Here is a 27,093-nt window from a genome sequence, read left to right as displayed (position 1 = left end):
GAAATAATAGGGCTGGGGGATAGGTAATTTCACCCCTTTGCTGCTACTCTTTGGCTGCAGGAATGGATTAAAAGAGACCAGCCTGGACTTGAAAGCTGTGGAAGGGATGGCTTGTACACTGGGAGCTGCTTCTCTTTAATGTTTTCTCATTACAGAATTCAGAGCTGGAGAAGTCTATGCTCCTTCCTGAGTTAGCAACCAAAAGCACACAGAGTGACCCTCAGTCCTCCCTCCAGAATGGACTCAGGACACCGGCCAGTAGTTACCAGTACTCGGTTTCCAACGGGGACATCTGGAAAATGCACACAGTTCCAGACTGTAATACAAGTCAAGCGCTGCCCTACAGCAGTCCCGGTGTCCCCGACTCTCAGCAAATCTGGTGTGGCTACAAGGATCGCAGTCATCAAACACTTTCTGAACTGAAGCGGCAGCGGGCTGCAGCTAAGCTGCTTAACCACCCCTTCCTCAGCACCCACTTTGGCACCAGCGTGAGTGGGGTAGTTGAGAATGGGGGCGAGGCCAAGGAGCACCTGATTGATTCCAGGACTTCTCCCTACAGCTCCAATGGGACATCCGTTTATTACACAGCATCCAGTGGCGATCCCCCTCTCTTGAAATTCAAAGCTCCCATGGATGAAATGGAGGAGAAAGTGCACGGGTGCTGCAGGATTTCCTAGTGTCATCCATATCTCGCCTCAGAGGAGACTAAAAGTGGGTGACCAGGTTAGCTTTATTATTGTGGATGGGCTGTTTCCATCTCCACATGGGGAGAACTCAGTTTAGTTACATAGGACCTGATGGTGCCAGCCTCATTCATCTTGAATAGTACCTTACCCGGCCAGTAACCCCACTGCAATCAAATGAGTAAGGCTGGCAGAGTGAGGCCCATAGTGGAGAAATGAAGTACACGTCCTCACATGCAGTAAAAAAGAGTTATCTGACTCTGCCTCACGGCAGTGTTATGAAAGGGACAGTGGGGGGCTCTCCACTCTAAATCATGAAGGGTCTTTGAAAGACAAAACCATCTGAATTAGAGTCCTCCCTTTCTGAGCCTCCTGCTGGGAGCCACCCAGCTTCTGGAATGCGACACACTGGGCCTGCCTCTCACTCGTGGATGTGATAGGTGTATCCCTCAAGAATGTGTGGCCAGACCCCTGCCTTTGTGCAAACAGCCCAGGAGTTGCAAGTGCAGACTTTGAAACTTCGGTGTATTTCGTTTGCTTACACAAAGGTGAAGCTGGGCACATCCCCAGTGCGTGTACTTCGGGAAGTTGTGTGATGCCTGCATTGTGGCAGCCGACTGTCAAAAGCTGCAAACCAGTTTGTGGGCTACTGTAATTGAAAGCAGGGGCTGTGCAGCGCCATTGGGTTTGAAGCAGAACTCCTGATGGAAATCCAGTAGAATAAACTCCGGCAATAAAATGCTGACTGACAGGGTCAGTAATGGGATAAGAACAAATTACTTGTATTACTAAGACCCTTAGATTAGTGAAATCCATTCATTTTTAACAATCTCGCCTTCCCTGTTGGTGCTGCTTTTTACTCTCTATGCTTCACTCAGCTTAAAAACTAGAATGGTCTCTGTTGCTTTCTGTCTCTGCTGCACTAGCAGAGTGCTATTGTATTTGGGTTGCCAGAACTGCAGGGCTCTGTTTAAATTAGGAAGGAAGGGGAAAGAAATACCTGCTTCCAGTAAAAATGGCATGGAAATATTTCCAGCCTCACTAGGTTTTAACACTCTTGTGTGTGAACCTGTGTTCTTGGGGCTAAGCTGCTCAAGCATCTAAATGTGTCAATGCTAAATCATTGCTTTTGGTTGTTGAGCATCACAGTAGGATGGAAATTTTTTTACATTTTTTCCCAGCATTCCAGTGTTTTTCCAGACCCTATGCTGGGGTCACCAGCAGCAGTACGGTAGCTGCCAGCAAAAGGCTCAGAAATAGCTATCTTGTAGGAGAGAGAAAGTGGCTTCTTCACTGAGCAAAAGCCAGCATGCAGCAATGAAGTTTGGAGTGGTCTAGTGAAGTGCTGTTGGATAGGAAGCCGGCAGCATGTGTTAACTGTGTGCCAGGCTGCATTTGAGGAATCTGTGGCTTGGTGTAACAAGGGGTGTGCGATTGGCAGGCCACTTTCTGCAATTGCCCTCCAGGGAGCAAAACCCTCACCTGAATGGTAGGAGCAAGGAGACAGCACCTATCAGCAGAGCATCAGCTCTAGGGAATTGGACACGACAGTCCAGAATAAACAGGCAAAATCTTCACAAAATATTTTAAGTTGCATCTCAATATATTTGTCTGCACAAAGGGGCCATTGCACACAGTCTGCATCTGTGAATGTTTGTCTTATAGGTGCAGCGTAGGCCCCAAACTTGAAAAACGCAGGATTGTTTGGGTTCCTGATGCCACCCTGAGCCATCACTGGGTAGAATCCTGCTTACAGCACTGTATCGTGCTCCAAGCATCTGCCATAGACCATGGAACTTCCATGCATCTTCCTCTCTTTTCAGCTGCTATTTGAGAGCAATACTGTATTCCCTTCTGGTAAGGGACTTTAAATGTACTTTTCTCTTCTCTGACTCCTCCCCACCCATCCTTTCAACCGTGTATGGCTTGGAAAACAGGAGACACTGGCCTAAAGATGAGGCAGCATGTTAGTGAAGCCATCCCACAACTAGAAACATTGTTCCATCTCTACAAGGGAGATTAGCAGTGTGTTAGTGAGACATGTGTGGTGTTACAATGAACAGGGGCTTTTTGACAGTGGTGGGATCCAGAGTTGCACTATCCTTATATGAGGGAAAGGAAGCAAGAGGGAGCTCCACTAGGTACAAGCAGCATATCAAGTTGTCTGGAGGGCTTACACACTCCTTGCTTTGTTTACTTCAGAGTTGAATTTGATGTCGCACTTTTTTGCATGGAGCCTGTGTCGGCAGTGCCATATCCAGTGGCATAGGGATTTGGGCCCATCTCGCCCTCTGCTGGAGAAGGCAGGACATTGCACATTATAGTATCTGCACCCCCCAGGCAGGGGAGATGGGCATCTGTTACCACAAGGAAGGTGCAGGGTGTATTGGCAGGTGTTGGAGCTTCCTCTCAGGCTGACGCTTTAGTCTTTTGGACTCTGACAGTCCACTTATCCTTCCTTCCCATTTTCTCCCTAAATGAAGAGAATTTTGGCATAGGGGGATAGAAAGTCAGGTCAGATTTCAGAAGGTCTGTTACAGCGAAGGCATCTTTTCCTAATGTATTTAATAACATACCCAGTCACTCCTCCCCATTATCCCAGGGATCCTGCCTGACACTCCTGCCCCATTTTCAAGGGGCTGACCTGCTATTCCTGTTCCATTTCCTGATGCCCTGCCTGCCTTGGCACTCCACTGCTGCATTGTTTGAACTTGTATGATAACCTTAGAGGGTGGTTTTTTTTTTTTTTATTGGGCCATCAGGGAGCTTAGCTCCTATTCTCCCAACTTAAAGGAGTTGAGCAGATAATTGAAGAGTCCTGTGCAGCTAACTCTGTTGGAGGGTGTATGTAGGTCTGGTGGTGTCATATGGTTACCCAGAGTTCCAGGGAATGGAACACATCAAGTTTTCTGAGACAGTCTTAGCAACTTTAGCCTCGATATCATGGAATGAAGATGTTCCCCTTTTACTAGGGAATGTCCTTTTCCCATTACCCCCACGGGAATGAGAATCGCTGGAGCAGAATTATCCTGGTGCTGCTGCACATCAGTTGCAGCCGATGCTAAGCTTTGAACAGCTGTGAGCTGTATTCCCAGTGATAGATGATATCAGGTCATGGCCTGTTCCTTCTCACTCACACCAGCCATAAATCAGAAGTGACTCCAATGAAGTCCGATTACACTGGTGAAAGTGAGAGGAGTATTGGGCTTTACATCTCATTCCAGCCAATAGAAAGCAGACACTTGAATGCGATGGAATTATATAGTTTGGGGCTTGCTTTCGTTGACAGTGGTTAGTTACTACACTAAAGCAGTGTGAATCCAGCGTAATGGAGACAAATAGCTCTGATGCATCAATATGACATCTCTGATTAACATAATCTCCAGGATTTCATTATTCCAGCTAATGTTGTGATGTCTAACTAAGCAACAATGGCTTTACTATTGGGGATGTGGAAGAAATGCTACATGCTCTAGGTTGCACAAATATTCCCTTAATTGGACTGCTGTAACATTGCAACCATAAAATTGGCCTTAGAGCTGCTTAATGTGGCTGTTATGGCTCTGGGGCTGTAAATATAACCTTGGTGATAACTTGTAATTTATCTCCAATTTATCTCAGAATGGAGAAGAGCCAGAAACTAGTGAATGCTCCAGGAGCTGCACCAGGGCAGTGATGAGCTTTACCTACCATTGGTGCATGTAGGGATTTGGGAACGGGATAGTCAGTCTAGGGTCCTTTCCATGGCTACTTAAGGATGTGAATCAATTTGACAGCTTGGGATAAGTTTTCAAACAAGGGCATAAGTGACTTGTTGGCTGGAATGCCCAGAGGGCCCTGGGACACCAGCAGGGATACATGGGCAGGGCGTAGACAACTTCAACATGTGTGTGAAGTGATGATAGTAAGCACCGAATGGATATCTCGGAGCACAAAATGGGGACTTAATCCACCGGCAGGTATTTATTTGGTAGATGCAAATGCAGGTTTTCACGGGTAGGATAGGTGCACAGGCACTTCTGTAGATATATTGCAAGTGCCCTCCTTTAAGAATATAGTCCTTATTCATTTTTAAAAAGCACTATAGCTACAATCCTGTAATATCTAGCACTTGGGGGCCATTCCGGTAGGATGCTTTGATTATTTTGTGGCGTACAATAGCTGACACTCAGCTACTTTGTTGGAGATTTTAGTGCCACTAAAAAGTTGAGAATAGAAACCATCTCAGGATTTGCATGTCTAGCACTTAGGTTAGTAGAAATTTTTTCTTCTCTTTTAGCGTTCTGTTCTTGGCCCAACCATTCAAACTCTGTTCCCCCTAAAGCCTACACAGCTGTCTAGCCCTGCCTCTTTGGTACAATCCTCTCCTTCATGCATGTTCCCTGTAGGCAAGGGCAGCCTGGCTCTGTTAAAATCTGAGTATCAGTGGGGAAGCCGGTCAGACTCTAGCTTTCTTAGACATGAGCCCAGGGTGTAAATTTCAGATCCACCTTTCCCCAAGCTTTTGAGGAGGTTGATCCAGCTATCATCCAGTTATTAGTTACCACACCCTGAGAGTTGTGTATGGGCACAACCTTACTGCATGCAAGCCTTCATGATATACTGGGGCCCTAGGGTTGCTAGCAAGCTAATGAAGAGTTGGAGGGAGCTCCAACTGCCATGCTAAAGGACGTTCTTCAGATGCATAATAGTGCGTGGGAGCAGTCTCTGCCAGCTCTTGATCCAGCCAAGCAATATGCATAGCAATAGGCTATTAATTGTTAGAGATGGGCTTGAACTATAAAGTTAGGTTCTCATTTCAGACCTAGATCCAAACTTTCCCCTTCAAGATGTTGAAATTTCTTGTCCCATTTGAGCTCTTAGAGCAAGGCCTCAGTATGGACCTGGATCTGAATTTCTTCCACAGTTTTGAGCCTAGTGTTCTAGCTTGGGCTCTGATGAGATGTTACACAGGGCAGAGCCTCCCCTGTGTTAGGGAAGGAAGGGGATGATGGTCACAGGGAGAGTTCCGGTAAATAGCAATAATGAGACAGGGCAATACCCAATGGGTATGATGAATTCTGTTAATGCAAAGTGGCTTTTCGCTGATAAGTTTGTAGGTAGATGTGAGCATTTATAATCCCCTAAATTGCATTGAGCCTCATTCTTAGCACACTTCACCTTGATGTTGGGCATCTGTTCTCGCAGCCTTCTGTGTTGAAACACTATCGGTCATATACTGAAATAGGAATAGTCCACTGGGGGAAGCCCTAGAACTATTCTTTAAAAGATCTCAGTGGCTTAATTGGGGTCAGCCTGCCTCGAGGTGTTCTCTCTGTCTATGGGTATATCTATGTATTACCAAGCTAGCTAAAAATAGCTAAGTGCACGTGGCTACTAGAATGCGGCTACTCTGTACAGCTGGCTTCAACTGTTTTGACAAAATGGCTTTTCAAAGGAAAATCTTTTTTTTTTCAAATGTTCACTTCCTGTGAAATTTTTCAATTTGAATTGCAGAGTTTTGTTTTGCTTCTTTTGTTCCCCCATCTCTCTTCTCTGCTTTTCGAGTGAGAGGAGAGGGAATCTTCCCTCCCACCCAAAATTGTATTTGAATTGAAATAAAACAGATTTTCAGCAGTCCTGTGATACCTGGAATAAAAGCATAATGAGTTCTAGTTGTGTTAGTTTGGGGCTATGGTTGAAGTTATACTCAGGCCTGGCATACACCTGAGTTTCAGCTCTGGCTCCTGTCCACTGGCCATGACTTGATTCCAACATCAAGTCTGCTGCCAGCATTAAAATCTTTATTCTTTCTCTAGCTTTGATGTCCTGGTGCAAGCATTATGAGCACTACATGTTCTTCCTAAAGTATTATCTTACTAGTAATTGGCTGATTTATAAATGAAAACTTGTGTAAGGTGAAAACTCCAGGTTAGCTTTGTTCTTCTCGGGTCATAAGGGTACACAATGAGATCCAAGTCCTTGTGTATTTTAACAGATGGTGTTGGCACATCACATTCTGTCCACAAAAAATGTTTCATTGTTGTACAGTAAGTGCCCAAACACAATTGCAGTATTACGAGCTGTAGTCCATTACTACACGACACTGTAATTTTTCTAAGGCTGTAAAGTGGGGTTTGGAGTTACTGAGCAGTTTCCAGGCCTGATCCTGCTGTCTTCATGCAGGTAAAGCTGCCAGTGTATAGTTGCCTACACAGGAAGGGTATGCTTGGATTCTTTACGGGTGTATCTGCTACTGCAAACTTACAGCTTGTAATTCTCCGCTGTTGCAGTTCTATTGGTGGTAGCAATGGTGGAAGGTCTAGAAAGAAGAGTCAGGCATTTAAGTTATCTGGTGTTCAGTCCTATGCCTGAGCCCAGTCTATACTCCAGCCTCCACCTGAGCCAGTGGAGAACAGGTTTTCAAATAGCCAGTGTGGATACACCCTTAGTTGAGCCTTATCTGACTTCTCAGCATCTAGACTGCAATTTTGTCGTTTTTTCCAGGAGAAGGAAGCAGTAAACCAACTTCAGTGGCATTTGTAGACCTGGTACAGCTAGGTTCGGCTGCTGCATATCCAGGACATATCAAAAGGATGCCCAGCCGTCTGCAATAATTCATGACTCCATTGAGCTGTAGTAAATGATGTACAAATAAAACTTGACAAAATGTATTTTATGTGAAAAAATAATGTAAGAGAACTGTATATTGTATTAGCAGCTTTGTGTATAAAAATGGCATTTTGGCAATCAGAGTAATATATTTAAAACTTTTTAAAAAAGGATATTTGATATTGTATGGAATTAACTTCATATTGCTACTGTAAGTATGAAAAGATGGTTTCTTAACATGTTGAAGCAATGCATTAAATATCAAACTGTACGTAAATCTCATGCCAACAGGATATGTATGACAGTATTAGCATCTGACTTCTCAGTGTCTTTAATAGAATGATTGAATTTTTTAATTTAAAAAAATATATTAAATTTCTTTTGATAATACCAGGAACTGCAGATGGGGTCTTTATTTACTGGCTTAATATGTTTGAAATCTATGGCATCTGATTTTTAATATAACAATGTACCACCACTGCGTGGACTGTACCTAAATGTGTTTCCTCCTCTGATGCAGCCATGGGCTTTGCCAACATAATGTGTCTGGAAGAGCTAGGCAGGTGGATAAAATGCAGTGATCTTAAATCAACCGATGATCAACAGAAGTGTGAGGTCTTAGGATGATGGGAATTGACTAGTGTTCAAGCCCATGGCCTGGTGTCCTTAATTACCAGATTTAACATTGCATGGAGCTTTGAGCTCATGGTGGACTCCTCATTAATCCTGTACATGCAGGTTGCCACAGTAGCAAGGACTTCTTTCATACGTCCTCAAATACCCAGGAACCATCACGCTTTTCTTCCACAATTGAGGACTCAGCAGTTATGTTTGACTCAGTGCTTAATTTGTGCCAGGGCTGAGCCCCAGCACCTCTGAGTTTGGCAGGTCAGAGCTCAGGCACCTCTGAGCTTGCCACATCAGTTATAAAAGTAAAATATTCCTTAAGCCCCAGAACATAATTGCTTGAGCACCGGCACCTCTTTCATAACAAATTAAGCACTGCTGCAGCTCTCTCTACTGGGGCCTGAGGGTAACCATCACAGGTATAACAGGAGCAGTAAAAATCACAAACCCCTCCCCATCCCCCATAACAAACAGGCCAATGTGCAACTGTCATGCTGGTCCTTCATCAATTCCACTGTCTGTTTGCTTCAGGAGAGGGGCTATTATCTCTCTGCAAGTTTGGGAACAGACCCTTGCAGAGAGAGGAGGAAGAAAAGGAATTAAGCCTCTTAAGGCTTGTCTTAATAGGAAAGTTTTACTAGTTATACCAGTAGAACATTCTGTATGGACACTTTTTTCAGCTTGGCTTATATTGGAAGAAGAGCATGCACACAGTTACACCGGTATAACTTTCCTGTATAGATAAGCCCTGGAGTGAGGGAAGATGTGTATGTCATCCCTCCCTTGATCACAAATACCAGCAGATCCAGCCACCATAAGGGCTACAGGAGTTTTCCACTGCCACTAAGGTCTTGTCTTCACTAGGAAAGTTAGCTTGACAGCTGAAAAATGCACCCATGTTAACTAATGTGTTTAAACTGTAGTGAAGACAAGGAATTGTAGGTTGAACCAGTGGTAACCTACCTGCAGGGAGGAAGGGTCACATGGCCCGCCCCAATCGCGGCGGGGAAGGGCATTGCTAAGGACTTCTGCCCTTGGTGCAGGGAGTTTGTTTATAAACAAAGAAGGGGTGATTAAGATTATTTAATTTAATGGGAAGCCTTTTATTAAGGATCCTTAGGTGATCTTGAAAGCATTCCCAGGCACTCCAGTTAAAAGACATGAAACAAAGGATAGGAATAAATGGCCCATTTTCAGAAGGGGAGAAGTAAATAGAGGTGTCCCCAAGGGTCTGTACTGGTCTGGGGTCAGTGCTCTTCATCATATTCATAAATGATCTCCAAAAAGGGGTAAATAGTGAGGTGGCAAAGTTTGCAGATGATACAAAATTACTCAAGGTAGTTAAGTCAAAAACAGACTGCAAAGAGTTACAAAGGGATTTCACAAAACTGGGTGACTTGGCAAGAAAACAGCAGATGAAATTCACTGTTAAATGCAAAATAATGCACATGGCAAAATATAATCTCAACTATACATACAAAATGATGGTGCCTAAATTGCTACCCATCAAGAATGAGATTTTGGACTCATTTTCAGTATTCCGGAAGCACTGTTTCCAGAGGACTGCAAATGTAAGAATCCTTCTCACTGTGCCTGTACCATCCTGAACTCATTCTCCAGCTTCAGAAGACTTAAAAATTATCTCCAGTCATCAATGGGGCAGAGGCAACAGAATAATGTAGCTGTCCTTAACATGCAGGTCACCTCGGGGGGCATGTGCCCCCCCTTTAGCTGGTGCCCCCCTTTGTATCCCTCCAACGTGTCCCTGTCAACAAGTACTCCTTTTCTTTTTGTCTTCACTATGGTTCTAACACAGGTGAAAAATACACCTCTTTTCCTTGTGAAGGCACAGCTTCAGGGCAGAAGCAGCTGTCTGCAGAGAAAGCGTTCGCATTTAGCAGAGTTGGAGCTGGCAGTGAAATAACAGAGACCCCTTAAATCTGTGCTACCTCTTCCCATCCCCCTGCAGAAAGGTAATGCCCTTTTCTCCCTACCATTTGCTGCCATTGAAACATTAATTTGCCTCCGTGTTTCATCAGACCTAAAGCTTCTAGCCCTTTTTTCTCTCAGGACTTTCCCCCCTACCTCTGCTAAATGCAACAGGCTCATAACAGGGGATGGGCAGCGGGGATTTTGGATGCTCTCGCTTCTTTGCCCGTACCCCTCTTTTCAAGTGGCATAGTACAACGGTATGTTCCTTGGTTTATAAAGACGTGCTCTGTCGCTTGTTAAACGCAGCCCACTAAATAAGGAGCTCATCATGAGTAGAACAGGTCTGACTCTGCAAAGAGTAATAAGTCCACATTTCCAGATTCACTTTTCACTTAGCCCTTGTCTAACAACCCTAGTAAAAAGCACAGAGAACTGGAAATGATCCAGTGACGAGAGAGCTGCAAAGTAAAGCCTGCAGCCAGCCTAGGAGGGGGAAAATGTTTCAGACTCCCCACACAGCCCAGCCCCTGGCACTGCTCAGGGGGTCGAGGCCAAAACCTGGCTGCCCCGTGCTGCTGCCCAAACTCAGGGCAGTCCGCCTCAGCGTGCCTCCCAGCAGCAGCCGCGGGGTGACCGGGCCAGTGCCGGCTTTACAATGGCTCCACGGAGCCGGCCCCTGAGACCCCCTTGGCTCCCCTCGCCCACCACTTGCTCCTCTCGGCCTGCCCGCCCCCTGCTTCTCTCAACCCCCTGGCTGGGCCCCAGTGCACCTCAGTCTCTGGGCAGTCTCTGCTTCCCTCGGAGGAGCAGGGAGCGTGCGGAGGCAGGCGCGGCAGCGGGGCTGGCTCGCCTAGCCTGCGGGGCACAGAAGCCGGCCGGAGCTGGCGGCGGGCCGAGCTCGCCCTAGCGCAGAAGGGGCGGGCTTGGCCAAACACATTCAAAAGCAGCCAGCCAACCACAGGGAGGAAGGAGAGGCAGCGACCTCCCCAATCCGTGGCGGCGGCGCGGCAGCTCGTTTGGGTTCAAACTCTCTATAAAAGGCCCCCGTGCGGCCTCAGCTCTGCCCTCTCTCGGATCAGCTTCCCTCTTCTCGGGCTGGTGGTTAGCAGCGGCCGCGGCTCCCCATGGCGAACCAGTCCCAGTGCCTGGAGGACGCGCCCGGCCGCTGGCCCCGCGGGGAGCCGAGCTCGCCCGAGCTCTACAGCGAGGCGCAGCGGCTGGCGCTGGAGGAGCTGGTGGCGGGCGGCCGCGCCGCTTTCCGCGCTTTCCTGCGCCGGGAGAAGGTGCCCGGCTTCCTCTCGGAGCCCGAGATCCAGGCCGTCCTCCAGGCGGCCGCGCCGCCGGCCGGGGCCGAGACCGGGGCGGCCGAGCCCTCGCTCAGCGCCTCGCTGGACTGCTCCTCGCTCACCTACTTCCCCGAGCAGTCGGACGTGGAGCCGCCCGTGCTGGAGCTGGGCTGGCCGGCCTTCTCCAGCGGCTCGTACCGCGGCCTCACCCGCGTGGAGGCGCTTTTCCAGCCCAGCTTCGGGGAGACCATCTACAGCTGCAAGGAGGCGGTGCGCAGGCAGATCCGCTCGGCCAGGGAGGTGAGTCCCCAGCCCGGCCTCTGCGCCCCCTTCCTGCCCGAGCCGCCTGCTTCGGGAACCGCGTCCCTTGGCCTGGGAAACCCGCGGGCTGCTGCGCTGCACAGCGCTCCTCTGTGCCTGGGGAACTGGGGGTGCTGCGGGTGTAGCATCACCACCTGGCTGGAAGTGGTTTCCATCACGTACAGGGGTGCAGAGTTTGGTTTAATGGTGCTCGGTCCGTACCCTCGCTATACAAACTGTTCCAGCAGCACCCCATGGAAGCTGGGCTGCAGGCTAGAATATAACCCGCCCTGCTGTTGTGTCCTTCAGTGTGAGCAACCTCTAGCCCCTTGCTCTAATGACTGGGTGAGTGTTTAATCTGGCAAAAAGAAAAGGAGTACTTATGGCACTTTAGAGACTAACAAATTTATTTGAGCATAAGTTTTCGTGAGCTACAGCTCACTTCATCGGATGCTGTAGCTCACGAAAGCTTATGCTCAGATAAATTTGTTAGTCTCTAAAGTGCCACAAGTCCTCCTTTTCTTTTTGCGAATACAGACTAACACGGCTGCTACTCTGAAACCTGTTTAATCTGGGAAGTTAGTGGGGGTGAGTTGTTAGTACGGAACGAATAAATCCCTGTATTCATACTGTACACATTATTGCAATAACCTTTGTACAAAGAATGCCTTGCCAGAGGTATCCTTTGAAAACCTATACTTTTCTGGTGGTCAGTGTTATTCCTGGTACAGTGTGGCCACACATTCTATGTGAAGTTATAACATTCCTCTGTGTGGGGTTATTAACACAGGTTTGAAACCCCACTGCCCTATACAGGCAGAAAACAGGTCTGTCCTAAACAAAAGAGGGAATGTGTGCATGCTTTAATTTGCATTTAAGCTGAAAACTGAATAATCAAGCAGAGAAGAAAATCAAAGGACGCTTAAATATGTGAAAAAAAACAAGCAGGGTATATCCTTTCACATAGACTGTCTCTTTGGGTCTCTGCTGGAAATGTTTTTCAAGAGTGGGACTGAAACTATAAAAAAGGAGATAAAGGCCCCAAGACACCCCACCCCATACACAGACCTTGCCCATCACATTGACTGCCCCTAAAGAGACAAAGGAAGCAGCTGTTAAACTCTGTGGGAGGAGTCCTGACCTGTGGATTGGTCCTTATGACTGCAGAAAGCATGTGGTGAGAACTTTGCTTTGAATCTAATATAGTTTGTTAGGCAGTGTTTTATCTTGTAACCATTTCTGACTCTTATGCCTTATTACTTGTACTTTGTAGTTAATAATAAACTTGTTTTGTTTTATCTAATCCAGTATGTTCAAGTTGAAGTGTCTGGGTACCTTCCTTTTGGGGTAGTAAATTGTGTGCCTATTATTAAGGCTATGATTGTGTCACGGAATCCGTGACTTCCAGAGACCTCTGTGACATTTTCTTCCTCGGCGCTGGAGCTGTCAGCTGGCAGGCCACGTAGCTCTCAGCTGATGCTGGTGGCGGAGCCCCTGAGCAGCAGGGGGACCCTGCAGCTCCCAGCCCCCGCAGGTGGTGTGGTGGGGACCCTGCAGCTCCCACCTGCTGAGGATGGTGGGGGAACCTCCCCCACAACTCCAGGCAGCAAGGGAACCTCACAGCTGCCACTCCCTGTGGGTGGCCAGGGGTCCCCTGCTGTTGTCCAGCGGTGGCGGGGCCCCCCAGAGCTCCCAGTGCCTGTGGGTGTTGGACCCTCCTTCCTCCCCATTTCCTCAGGGATATTTTTAGTAAAAATTACAGGTCATGGCAATATACAAAAATCCATGGAAGACTTTGACCTGTCTGTGATTTTACTAAAATATTCCTGACAAAATCTGAGCCTTGCCTATTATTCTCTTAAAGGAATAATGGACTTAACCTATTTGTGCTGTCCAGGAGAGGGCTTGGCAGTACAGGACATATATTCCTGAGGAGAAATGTGGGAGTGTGTTGGGATCACCCTGGAGTAATCTTTAAAGCTGGCAAGAGTCAAGGTGTGCTGGCTGTCTGCAGCGCATACAGACATAGCTGGGAGCGATTTACGTTCTCCAGGTTGGAGACTACAGCAGCAAGGCATTGTAACCTGACGTGCCCTTTACAGGGCAGGGATAACACAGCTACTCATTGGCCTGGACTGTACCCTTGTATGTCACACCTGGGGCTAGTCAGACTCTTGGGCTGCGTCGCCCTTGCCAATTCTAACTAATGCTCTCCAACATCGTGGTTTGAAAAGCATCCCTTAGTGTATTTCAGGGTATGTCTGTAAGAAGGGGGAATTTGGGGCAGTGGGAGGGGAAGGCAAGGCAGCACTGAAACAAACCATGACTGTAGGACGCTTTGATGTACAAGAAAGCAAAACAAACCCTCATAAGCCTCCGAATGCAGGCAAGGGATTCCCTGCAACTTTCATACTATGCTTCCAGCCTGTGCTGCTTGTAAGGAGCAAGGCTGGATTGAGGTGTCTGAGTCAGGGACTTGATCATCACCAAGATGTCCTCTGAGCTGGTTATAACATGTTGTGTAGCTGGACCACTACTGCCCCAGTGACTGGGCTAAAACCTTGGACTGTCTGATAAGCTGCATGGATATGGACCTGTTGATGTTGACTTCTCCAGTTGATGCGGATTACAGCAGGAGAACATCTTTAGCACTGTAATGGCCTTCACTATGCAAAATGGAACAGCTTTTCTGCTATGAGGAGAAGGAAACTTCACATGAGACCGTGTATCTAATGTATGCCCAGCCCTTGTCATTGCTGCACTTATTCTTGCAATGCTAACCAGCAATATGGTTAATTATACCTGTTTAAAACTGGCACTAACATGATATAAAGGTTGAGGAAACAATGCACTTAGAAGTCAGAAATTGTAGAGTGAAGGTTGAATGGCCCCTTGTGCATATGCCTTACTTTACATGTAGTGTCTGTCACTTTCAATTTGTAACTTGTCAAATATCACACTTTCTATAGAAACTGGAAGCTGTTACATAACCGTGCATACAAGCTGTACTACTGTATAAAACAGACTACGCATCTAACATGCTATCCTAGCCAGAATATTGGGATGTGTGTCTGCACTGATATGACACAATGTGAGCTTTAATCTCTTCAAAACAAATGTCAAATTATAAAGTCAAAAGATTAGGAGAAATAAGAACATATTTTTAGTGTTAGGGTCATAATGATTTAACCACTTCTTGGTTCGCAATAGTTTCTGTATTGCGGAAACGGTAAAGTAATTTAAAAAACACTAAACCTATTACACAATATATTATGAATGTACTGGTCTCTCTCTGCCTTACCATCTCCTATCAAAAACATCATGCACAAACTTGTCCAGTCTTAAACAGCTTAGAAATTTTTTTAGGGATCTGTTTGGATCTGGGCCACACCCATTAATTCTTTCCCTTCTAGCAGTGTTACACAGTTACATAAATATTAAACTCCATCCTCCCTTTATGCTGCTTGCCAAGACATTCCAAATCTTTTCATCCAACCGTTCCACTGCTCATGAGCTGAAATTTGTCTTGGCCAAACCAAACGGACCCTTAATTGCTCCCATATCAAGTTCCTAACCAATTTGTCTTGTGTAGCTGCAGTTCCCTAATAAATGCCATGTTGCCTTTCAAAGTTCTTGCACATGTAGCTTCCCTCTCTGATGCAATAGGATTTTGTCTGCAAAGACAACCCTCTGGCCATAATGCTGGGATTATTTTTTTCTCCCCTCAACTCCCTAGTCTGTAAACAGCTGATGTTCCTAGTTTTGCTCAGCAGCAGCGGAGTTAAACTTCACCTGATGCTAGCCAGTTTCACTACTGCTAGTGGGACCCCTCCCCCCCCCCCCTCCGCCCCAGGCAGCTATGAAACTGTCAAATGTCCATTTTACACTGATGTTTGTGGGGAGCAAAAGAGGTAGGCATTTGGCTGCTTGGTAGGTGGGTCTGAAGATGCCAAAACTGGGAAGCTGGCAAAAGGATGGCCTAGAAGTCCTCCTTGTTCTGCCCTGCTGCATTTGGGGGTGTGTGCTTCCTCCCCGCCCCAGCCAGAAGGCTCTGCTATGGGGAGAAGAAAGCAAGCTCCATCTTTTTTTCAGCAGCTAGTATCTGAGGTAAGGGGACATCCCTCATCTTATCTTTGCCTCCAATGTCTACTAGTGAGGCTGCTAAGCAAGACTGAGCCCCTGTGCAGAGTCTAGGGCTAGCAGGCTTCTCGGCAGCTGAACATGGCACAGTAGCTGGGCTTTGCGCTAGAGGCTGAGCCAGTGGGAAAGTATTGGTTTTGTTGGTTAAAGTTAGACATTTAAACCATGCCCTAGACCTAATCTAGTTGATAAACACCACACAAACATGCAGTTCTATCAAAAACAATTGCTAGAGGCAATGGGCCAGATCCTGTTTTGTCACAGTAACGTAAGCTCCAGAATAGCTGTTTATCTCTACTGAAGTAGTGCCCAGATCTTTGGGCCCCATAGCTCCTATAACTCGTATCTTAGGCCTGGTCTACCTTAAAATTAGATTGATCTAGCTACGTCACTCAGGGCTGTGAAATTTTTCCCACCTCGCATGCTATAGCTACATCAATTTAACTCCTGGTATAGGTGCATCTGGGTTGATAGAATTCTTCCATCAACCTAGCTACGACTGCTTGGAGAGGTGGATTAACTACGTCAATGAGAAACACCCATCCGTCAACGTAGGACGCATCTCCTGTGGCCCTACAGCAACATAGCTGCCTCGCTGTAGTTGTGTTACTGCAGTGTAGACATAGCCCAAGATGTCCTACAATGCTACTAAGACCCAAGCAGGCATCAAACAACCGAAAGAGAAAGTCTTGCTTGTTTTCTCCCTTGTACTCCACGGTTTGACAGTGGCCAATACCTGAGAAGACAAAGGCAATATCTCCCCCCACCCCCCCCCAAGACTTTTCTATAATTGAACAGTATTTTACAGGCATCTGGAGGATTTTTTTCTTGCTTACCGGTAACTTACACTCAAACTAACACCGCCTTCCACCCCACCCTTTGCTAACTTGAATTGGTTTCTGGTTGCCATTTGAAGGTATGCGTATTATGGGAGGGAATACAATGAGCATTTGGACAATGCATCTCTGGAGTGAGCGAGGTCAGGCTTTTTAATCTGGGAGGATCATGTTCTGAATACACTTCTTTTGGTTGCTAACAAACAATAACTTTAAAAATACAACTTGGAGTTTAAAGAAAGCAATTTGTCAGGTCAGCTGTTGATCTGTATGTGCATGACAACCCACAAAGATCCCCCCCTCCCCAAAACACAATAGAACAGGAAAGGCCAAGTGCTATGGGGCAGAATTTTTAAAGACGTGTAGTCTTGAGGACCAGAATTCCATGTCAATCAGTGTTAAGTTATGAAAGAGAGTAACAGGTAAGACTTTTTTTATGGTGCCCTACAATATGAGGGAAAAGGGATCGCTTGAGGGAAAAAAGGACAAGAGAATTTATAATGAATAAAAGAGAACGATTTGAAATGGTGTGTAATCCACCTAAGGAATTTGCAGCCCCAAGAGATCAGTCAATTACTATAGTTGAAGTTAATAAAAATAGCCTAGATAAAATTAGGACCAATAACGTGTAGAGACACTAAAAGCAGTCACTAAATCTCACACTTCAGGGCATAAACTGAGTTAGGAAGAAAAGTTATTTTTCTTCCTTTCCCACCCCAGCGTACAACACTGTGTACCTGGCTCGGTACTATGTGCTCTGTATAGAGGCTGGGGATGGGTTTCATCTGAAGCTATGGGTATTAACTACAGCCAAAGGCAGGGTATTGGATTAGAAGATGGACCAGTGGTCTGACACTTCTTCAATAATAATAGCAGGCTCCTGATTCAGATTTTTCTTGGTGGTTAAAGACTAGCTGGAAGGAAGTGCCAGGGGTGGCTGTGAAAATCTAAAATACGTGAATGGAAACATTGCTCTACTTGTGTTTGGCTTGGATTGCTGGTCTGTCCAGTGCAGTAGGAAAACAGCACCTCTTTCCATATTCTTATACCTGACAGTAATGGGAAGTGGGAGGATTGGAGTTGTGTGGCTTAGATGTAGATGTGAACCTACAACAAGAAACTTGACCTTGTGACTAGTCCAGTTGAAGCATACACGTAGCTCATCGAGGAAGGGAAAGTCCAGATGTGGTGGTGGTGGTGGCTAGAAATACATCACGGTACTCAAGCAATGGGCTTAACTCCTAGCATGTTACTATAGCACTGATACCCAAATTCTGGAAATCTCAGATTCAGTAGGGGCATGGTTACTGGATAATCCTATCTGCTAGGGATAAACCCACTTCTTCTATAGGTGCCAGAGCTACTTGAAATCAAATTGTCTGCTGTAACTTGCATACAACTCAAATTTACTACATGAGGCTGGCCTCTTCTTCAGGGATTACCTCTGTCACATAATGCCCTGGGTCTGCATAGAAACTTCCAAATGTTGCGAGGTATTGTGCATTTCTTTATCTTGGGTTTTTATCACAAAGGAAAGTTGCTGATGCAGGCCAGGTCTCGCAGTGCCTTCAGGGGGCTAATCAGTTCCAGCTGGTGTGGTTCAGTAAAGGTTGTTAGTGTAGCATTCTCTCTATTCTATACGGGGAGGGATTAAAACCCCAGAAGAGAAGTAAATAAGTGATTCAGGTACTGGAAATATCAAGGGAGGTATAGCTATTAAACTGTATTGTTGTAACATGCATAGCTGGTGCAATGAAGGGAAACGACAAGAGAGTGAATAACTTATACCCTTCTGTGCTTGTATATGCACCCTTCAGTGGCAGAAACTAGTCACGCTGCTCACCTGAGACTAAAACATACTCCTGTGGCCTAAAACACACACTAAAGCTGAGGCCTGGATCATCCTGCAGGGATCAAAATATGGAGAGGGTCTACTATATGCCCATCCTGCATGTGCACACGCATCCCTCCTGAAGCAGTGAAGAATGAAATTTCATGAGTAAGAACAGGTGACAGAATGCAACTACACAAGGAGGTATTCTACCCTTATTTGGGTGAACAGTCCCTTGGTCTCTCTGAGCAGTTAAGATCCTCAGTTCCAAGCTTCCTCTTGAAGACCAAGTGTGGTAAAAAGGAGAAATGGCTTTCACTGGGTTTCTCTCCCCTTGCAGAGCTTAGAGAAGTTCTCTATTTAAAACTGCAGTTCAGAAATGTTTGAAGGTCTGATGAATTCAGCACTTGGTTTAAAGACTTGGATGATACTGGCCTTTCTAGTCCGTCCATAAATTTGGATGGAATGTGCATTATTTTTAAAAAGAAAGATAAATTTACCCCCTCCCAATGTCCAAGCAACTTCTCTGATCTAGTATATACCTATATCTGCATGTTAATAGCCTGGTATGGTGTGCATCTGTAACATGCCATAATTCCCTGTAGAACCTCAGGTTCAGAATGAACTTTGCCCAAACTGGACATGTGGTCTGTCTCTTCATAGACTTCACTTTTTCTTCCCCCTCCTTTCCATAGCCTTATAACGAGGCTTAAATATCTCTGGAGGCATGTGTTCCCCTCCAAGCTAAAAAGGAAGTTAAGGTGGTGGGTAAGTGGTTCTCTAACACTGGTGGATGAGATCATGGTTCCAATGCCACTTCACTTCTAGGTGAGCTCCACTGTTTGCTGAATTGGGGAGCTCAATTGCAGTAGAGGTGACCACCTGGAGGAAGAAATGCTAGCCAAACACTTCATAATACTCTTCTGATGGTCAGTCCAAGGAGTAGCCCTGTCATCTTCCTAGTTATAAGGCTATGTAACTAGGCAGCTTTGATGTATGGTAAAAGGACTAGTGACACTTGTGGATGGATAAACTTTCAGCTTGAGGTCATGCACAATCCCAAATGAAGGAAGGGTGTAAATGTATTAAACAAAATGAATTAAACAGTGAGAGAGATGACAGCAACAGATTGTTATTGCCTAATGACTGGTGAGTCAGTATTTGATTTTGATTGAACCTTGGGGAAGCTAGTGACTGATGGACTGGTAAGAACGCCCTGAAGCCAGAACGTGTGATCACAATGCATTCACTAGCATCTAGCTTTCCAAAGTAAGTCACTTGTACCCTGTGAACCAGAAAGGTAGTTTCAGTCACTGGTATTTTAGTTTCTGCCACTGTAGTTTCAGGCATACAAAGCAAAAGGTGAGGACAGTGCATCAGGAGTCTTTGTCTACACCAGGGGTGGGCAAACTATGGCCCACGGGCTGGATCCAGCCAGCAGGATTGCTGGCCCCATGGCGCAGCCCAAGCCCTAATGTCTACACTACACCACACCTTAGTCTGAGCCCTGCAAGGCTGAGCCACCTGGCATGGATCAGACATGAGTTTTTTTAATTGCAATGTAGACATACCCTTAGAACAGGGGTGGGCAAACTTTTTGGCCTGAGGGCCACATCGGGGTTGTGAAACTATATGGAGGGCTGGGTAGGGAAGGCTGTGCCTCCCCAAACAGCCTGGCTCCTGCCCCCTCCCACTTGCTGCCCCCTGACTGCCCCCCTTAGAACTTCCAACCCATCCAAACCACGCCCCCCCCCCCACTCCTTGTCCCCTGACCACCCCCTGGGATCCCACCCCCTATCCAATCCTCCCTGTTCCTTGACTGCCCTGACCCCTATCCACCCCCCTCCCGCAACAGGCCCCCCAGGACTCCTACACCAATCCAACCGTTCCCTGCCCTCTTCCCATGCTGCTCAGAGCAGCAGGAGCTCGCAGCCCCGCCGCCTGGCTGGAGCTAGCCCCGCTGCTGCACTGCCTGGCAGGAGTGGCGGGCCAGAGCGCTGGCGTCGTGGTGAGCTGAGGCTGCAGGGGAGGGGGGACAGCAGGGGAGGGGCTGGGGGCTAGCCTCCCGGGCTAGGAGCTCAGGGGCTGGGCAGGATGGTCCCACAGGCTGTAATTTGCCCACCTCTGCCTTAGAAGCACCTTCGCTAATGACGCCTTTCAAATTGTAAGTGTTGGTGAGATTACAGCTGCGTGAATAAAGTGCAGCCAATAACTTGTTTGACCGATTTTAGAATGGGCTTTTCAAAAGCGGCCATTGTTGGTCTAACTGCTCCCCTTGAATTAAACAGGAGTTTTCTAGCATTGACTTTGTGGGAGCAGAAGTAGACCAAAACTGAATGCTTTGCTAAATACCTTTAGCTTCCCTCTTCTGGCTGTACATTGTCACAACACCTTTATTGTTTCCTCAAATTATTCGCCAAACTTCTGTGAATAATTCTTGGAGTGTAGCTTGTTGCAAGTGCTCAAGAGCTAAAATTCAAGCTGTTTAACTTTCACTGGACACCTAAATCACAGGTACTGTTTGTCTTCCGTGATTTGATATGCATGACTTTTAGAATTGGGATTCTTGTGAAAATGTGGAGTTTTTCAACTCAAAATCTACTTTCAGTGGATATTTTCTAATATCTACTTAAGTTGTGGTTTCTGCAAATGCTTTCTACAGTAAACTCTTGTTAGGACACATGCAATAAGCAAATCTGTTTAAAAACACCTGAGTATTTCTGCAGACTCTAATTACCAGTGCTTTGGAACAGAGTACAATGGTGAGCAAAAAAGTAAATCTCTGTACTTGTGGGAAGTAACTTTGTGTGTGAGCAATACCACACAAGTGGTGGTTATGCAGCATGCCTGTACGCACCTTGGGGCTGGGTTACACTTGATAAGTGCCGCTCCCATACACCTACATTACTTGTACAGCCACTCTCCTTTGATGTGCCAGTACTCTGGAATATGGCAAAACAAGCCATCAAACTGAATTTTTTTTACTCATCTCCATCACCCCAAGCCAGATGCACTTCCTCTGAATGATGATGGGCTAGATATCTAGGTCTGTGATGACATTTGGAGTTAGCTAGATGGGTTTCTAGAACACACATGGCTGTGGTACTAGTTCTTAATGGCCTGGGAGAGAAGAATCTTCCTGTCTTGGGCCCTGACTACACTAGAGGAGTTAATAGCAGAAAGTGTGCAGTGGTGCTAATGCTGGTGGAAGGATGATCTTTTGGTGAAGGCACTGGACTGGGATTCAGACTAATAATACCTGGCTCTATCGGGGTTCAGTTCCTAGCTCTACCCCAGACTCCCTTTGTGACTGTGGGTAAGCAGCTTCATCTCTGTGTGCATGGGGATGATGATGTATCCCTATCATGCAGGGGTCTTGTGAGGATCCAATCACTGAAGCTTAAGAGATGCTCGGATACTACAGGGATGGAAGACATGTTAGATTGTCCAGTATAGACAGAAGCTTTTTATGTCTAAAACTCTCTTGAGCCGCAGTGAACTGATCAGCAACTGTAGGGCTAAGACAACCCCCTTCAGCAGGAGGCGTTCAGCCCAGCGTATCTGGGAGCAAGGGAGTGGAGCCAACTCTGCAAGACTGCTGACTGTGCCTCGCCAGCTCCCCAGGTGCTGAAATAAGATGTCATTATCTAAGGTTGTGCAGAAAAGCAAACCATAATGTGAGAGCATTAACAGGTGTGGGAATAATCCATCTGGGATCATCCTGTATACTCCAGGGCATAGTGAGTTTGACTAAATTGTGGGAACATAAGATTATCATTTTGCCTCCCCCACCCTCCCAAAAAAAAAAAAAGGCAGCATGAAAGAAATGTGTCTGGCTGTACAATACCACTGAATGAGAACTGACTGGGGGAGCTACTGATCTAGACAGGCAAAGTCATGCTTATTTGTGTAATGAGAGAGTCAGGCTCTGGGCCTAACGGCTTCTTCTGTTTCTGCAGGTGATCGCTCTAGTTATGGATTCCTTCACAGATATTGAGATCTTCAGTGACCTTCAGGAAGCCTATAGAAAGCGGAAGATTCCAGTCTACATCCTTCTGGACCAAGATTTTCTACCCCACTTTATGGAAATGTGCAGGAGTCTGGGAGTCTGTCCTGAGCAGGAAGGTGTAAGTATTAGAGGAGTTTTCTATGGTAAATTATAGCACTGCCTTTGAAAGACACACCAGTATTTCACATGCTGCCTAGAGTTGAACATTTTAGGTACTCTCTTATGTTTGCTTGGAAGCCTCTGTGTATCCCAAAGGTTGGGGATTTATACTGCAGGCTTTGAATATGGGCTCTGCATTAACCCAATGTGATAGGTTCCCAAAACCAGCAAGAGCCATGTAGAAGAAGTATATTGGCCATTCTCCCAACTTATATGTATTGAATTGCAATACTGTGCAGAGGCCACAGTTGTAGTGAGCAGCCCCATTGTGCTGAGTGCCATATATACATGTAAGAGACTGTCCTTGTCCTGAAGAGCATGCATTCTAAATCACTACTTGCAAACAGTGTCTTCTGCTCAAGTGAGAGTTTGCTAAATAGAACAAGCCAGCCCTCCTCCCCACCCAGGAAACAATAAGACACACTATACACGCGTGGCTTTTATAGTGTCTGTTCTACCCTCCCCGTATAACATGCACTTCTTTTTAAATGAAGTGTCAACAAAAGTGTTAATGTCAGACCCATGTGTTATAGTCACGTAGGTCATGTGACATATTCCAGTTCTTCAGAATCAAAGCTTTAATTATGAATAATAATAATAATAAAAATTTTAGCTCTCGTGGTTGACGAATCTTCCAAGTGTAAAGCTATGCAGTGTTGCCTTAAGTTTTCAGATATCTTGACGTTTGAGCTCCCCTGTCCCTGATTTACTCTCACTGAGAGGTTGATGCTAAAGCCCAATGATGACATTCAGGGGACAGAAGAAGGGAGGGGGTAGGATTTGGAAGTTCCTGCAGGGCAGGAAATGCAGAGGGACAAAAAGGGTAGTGGGGACAAAGGTAGGGAAGAAATAATAGTATTCCTAAAGATGAGGCTATTTTCCCAATAAGTGTTGCTGAATGTGAAAATCTGGTACTAAATCACTAATGATTAAAAGTTCAGTTATTACAGACAAGGCCATTTCTACCTTCGATCTTTGTGCAAACCTCCAGTTGTCATCAGTGTGAGTTTCTTTGTAGTCCTAAGCTATGCCCTTACTAATGACCCATAATTAAAATGGAATTGGGCCATCTCTGCAGATTGAGTTTGACATCTCTGATCTGGAATGTAAACTGTGTGGAGACCAGGACCTCAATCACATTTATCTCTATAGTGTTTAGCACAAATTTGTTGGTATAAACGGTTGTTAATAGTATCACTTAGTATTAATGCTTGCTGGACAGTAAGTGGTATTAAGCAAGTCCGTTTCATTCCTCTCTCCTACACTGCATGGTTTATATGTTATGAAAATCAGGTTTTTGTTTTTTGTTTTAAACAGCTGATGAGAGTTCGAACTATAACTGGGAACACTTACTACACGAGGTCAGGAGCTAAAATTGTTGGGAAAGTCCATGAGAAGTTCATGTTAATTGATGGCATTAGAGTGACTACAGGCTCCTACAGGCAAGTTCTGGGGTCCTTTGCATTTCTTTAGGTCTTCGTGGGGAGGAGATTTCTGCAAGAAGTGAAAACTAACTTGAAAGGTATAAGATTGACTCAAAAGCAATATTGGTGATTCATCTGTTTAATGCTGTATGAACTTTTTGAATCTGTATCAGCCTTGAATAATGTTGGGGAATTGATCCAGAAATTGGCATTAGTTTAAAGCTTGTCTGTTGGCAAACTGTCTCTAGAAATTTCCTCCAAACCTTTGTGGAATGTCCATATGAATCTGGGCTGCTTCTAACAATGTAGTTTGTTCATTTGGGACAAGTCTCATGGTGTTTCTGCTATATCCTTGGTAGGCTTGTCCCCTCTCCATGTCTTGGGGATAGTAGGTTGGTTTCTCAGAGTGGCTGCATTTCAATTGAGTACTCAGATCCATGGAGGAGGGTCATGGGGAGGAAAACATTGGTCTCGTTGCTTCTGTTTCTGGCAGGCTGTGGTCCCTAGTACGCAATTTCCTGTAATGCCCACCATTTTGGGGAACTTTCTATCATTTGTATTATTCAAACACCTACAGCCAGTTGTGCAATGGCAAACATATTTCTCCCTCAGTTTTTGTTGCTGCATCAGAGATGAAACCTAGTTGCATGGTGGGTTCCTGAAAACCAGTGCACAACCACATTACCGTACATTAGCTCAATGGTTCTCAACCAGGGGTATGCATACTCCTAGAGGTACACAGAGGTCTTCCAGGGGGTACATCAACTTATCTAGATATTGGCCTAGTTTTATAATAGCTTACATAAAAAGCACTAGCGAAGTCAGTACAAACTAAAATTTCATACAGACAATGACTTGTTTATACTGCTCTAGATACCATACACTGAAATGTAAGTACAATATTTATATTCCAGTTGATTTATTTTATAATTATATGGTATAAATGAGAGTCAGCAATTTTTCAACAATAGTGTGCTATGACACTTTTACATTTCATGTCTGATTTTGTAAGCAGATAGTTTTTAAGTGAGGTGTAACTTGGGGGTATAAAAGACAAATCAGGGTAGAGTAGTCTGAAAAGGTTGAGAGCCACTGCATTAGCTCACCAGGCTTCTGTATATTTAATTGCAAGATTAGATGACTATGGCATAAAGTGTCATCGATTGCATAAGGACTGGATATGGATAGCCCTAATGGAAAGTTATACCTCACCTAAACACACAACCCTCCTAATGTGTACTTGTCGCTTGGTGTATATAGCTGTACTATTCTTTCTAATGTACCAATTAAAGTGAGTTTAACTATGAATCTTGGTTTGTTTTCAATAGCTTCACATGGACTGATGGGAAACTGAATAGCAGTAACTTGTTGCTGCTGTCAGGCCAAGTGGCTGAACACTTTGACCTGGAGTTCAGGATCCTTTATGCACAGTCAAAACCGATCAGCCCTAAGCTGCCATCCAGCTGCCGGAGCAGTGGAATATTTGATCACCTGGTCAGTGGAACAAAATCACCAAAAGACCACACTGTGGGAAACCTCTTGAGAGCAGAGTTGGCCAGACTGTCAAGCACCCCCAAGAAACCACTGAAAAAAACAGATTTGGCTAACAACACTGAAGGAAGCAAATCCTATAACCTGGGTCCTTCCTACATTGGCACAGAGGAGTGGTTTGGAAGTCTGGAGGCCATAGTGGAACCAAAGGAGGTGAATAGCATGTCTACTCAAACTGAACCATGGGAAGAGAAGCCCACAGTGACTCTATCTAATGCTGTCACACAAACCAGTGTTGTAATGGTAACATCTGGAACCCAAACCTCTGTTGCTGCTAGAATGGCTGGCACTCAAACAGTAGTGCCTCGGAAGACAGCTATGACCCAGACAGACAAGAAGGAGAGTGTGGAAGAGCATCTACTCGTGCGACAACAATCAAAAGAAGGATCTCCTTCATCTGGAAAGTCCACATCAACTTCTTCTAGTCTACGGTCACTTTCTTCATCATCTTCCCAGTGCTCTGTGGCAAGCTCTACCAGCTCGCTGTCCTCTCTGAGGTCCATTGAGTACTCTGGCAACCACAGGGCAGAATACTTTCAAAAACTGCATAAAGAGAGGCAGTTCCATTACTCCGTTATCCGATCCAAACTTAACCATATGGTTGCTATCCTCTCCCGAAGGGGACGTGCGCCTGAAAACTATACGAGCTGCCACACTGTAAGCTGCAATGTAAAACAGAGGCATGAGATCAGCACCAGCCTACTCAGCCTCAGAGACGTTTCTCTGTTCAAATAAGTGACTGCTGAGTTGGCTGTAAGTCCAAGAGCTCCAGGCTCACTGCACAGTCCTTTTAACAGCTACTGATTTTTATAGTCCATCCCGGTACCGTGTGTGTAGGGGCTGGTAACTTACCGGCACTGTAGTCTCATTCTATGCAGCTTGTTAAACAATGCACTGAAATATGTTTAGATATTTTTAATGCCATATGTGCCTCTACGTGCTTTTTGTTTTTATATGTAATAACACTAAAATTCATTCTATCTATTGATGTTTACCCCTCAATTCCTTGTTAGACCGTCACCGGCAAAATATGCTAGTTAGTGCTTCGTAGTGCTGTCAACATTATGGTTTTAACTTATTTATATTGAGAAAAGTTGTTACTGAGTCAGAATGATTCTGTTCAAATTGGGTTCTGAGATCTTATTCTGACTTCCACTCGCTAACATGAATTATGTTAATGCTGGGTTTTATTATAACTTTATTTTGAAAATAAAACAACTTTAAAAAACCAAAGTGGGGAAATAGCTTCACATATCTGCACTAAATAAGGCTAATTTTGTTCGTAATCTGAATTCAATGATGAATTTAGATATATTATGGGTTTAGCACTCTTGCATGATAGTCATAAGGAGCTTAAGGTTGTTTTTGTGTTTTGATTATATCCCTTCCGTTTAACTCCAAACTAATGAAACTCACTGAGTGGTACCTAACTAGCCAATCTTCCAGCTACATCATTCTTATGCACATTTTGTTTTATATAAAACCACACTTCTTTAATAATGTAGTAAACAACCCTGATGAACGACCACTCTATACTACAGAGTATAACTCCCATCATTTGGGAGAACTCTCATAAGTGTGACAAGGCTTAAGGCCTTTTCAGGGTCTATGCTACAAAAAGTGATCCTATGGGGCAGCAAAACGAATAGGTATGTATTACCTTGAATGTTTTCTTTGTGGGATATTCTGCTGAAAAACAGTTACTCCTGTTAGGAAGGAGAATG

At 45.3% G+C, this 27,093-nt stretch overlaps 2 protein-coding genes across 3 annotated transcripts in view; both read left to right on the top strand.

Moving 5' to 3' along the window:
* The window catches only part of PPP1R16B (protein phosphatase 1 regulatory subunit 16B), a 71,844-nt gene extending 70,912 nt beyond the window's left edge, over positions 1-932 (top strand). For both annotated transcript variants that reach the window (XM_077832230.1, XM_077832229.1), the window contains one exon: positions 156-932. In XM_077832230.1, coding sequence (XP_077688356.1) covers positions 156-677 — 522 coding nt within the window. In that variant the 3' untranslated portion in view covers positions 678-932. The remainder of the gene's footprint in view (positions 1-155) is intronic.
* Positions 933-10,923: 9,991 nt separating this feature from the next.
* Positions 10,924-26,513, top strand: LOC144273462 (protein FAM83D-like). Its single transcript, XM_077832050.1, has 4 exons — positions 10,924-11,419; positions 22,186-22,353; positions 23,712-23,836; positions 25,147-26,513. The coding sequence occupies exons 1-4, from the start codon at positions 10,958-10,960 to the stop codon at positions 26,102-26,104; spliced, it is 1,713 nt and encodes a 570-aa protein (XP_077688176.1). The 5' UTR covers positions 10,924-10,957; the 3' UTR covers positions 26,105-26,513.
* Positions 26,514-27,093: the final 580 nt, after the last annotated feature.

This window comes from Eretmochelys imbricata, chromosome 13, assembly GCF_965152235.1.
Source record: "Eretmochelys imbricata isolate rEreImb1 chromosome 13, rEreImb1.hap1, whole genome shotgun sequence".
In the NCBI taxonomy this organism is placed as follows: domain Eukaryota; kingdom Metazoa; phylum Chordata; order Testudines; family Cheloniidae; genus Eretmochelys; species Eretmochelys imbricata.
Note: the sequence above shows the minus strand (reverse complement) of the source record. Positions and strands in the feature narration are given on the sequence as shown.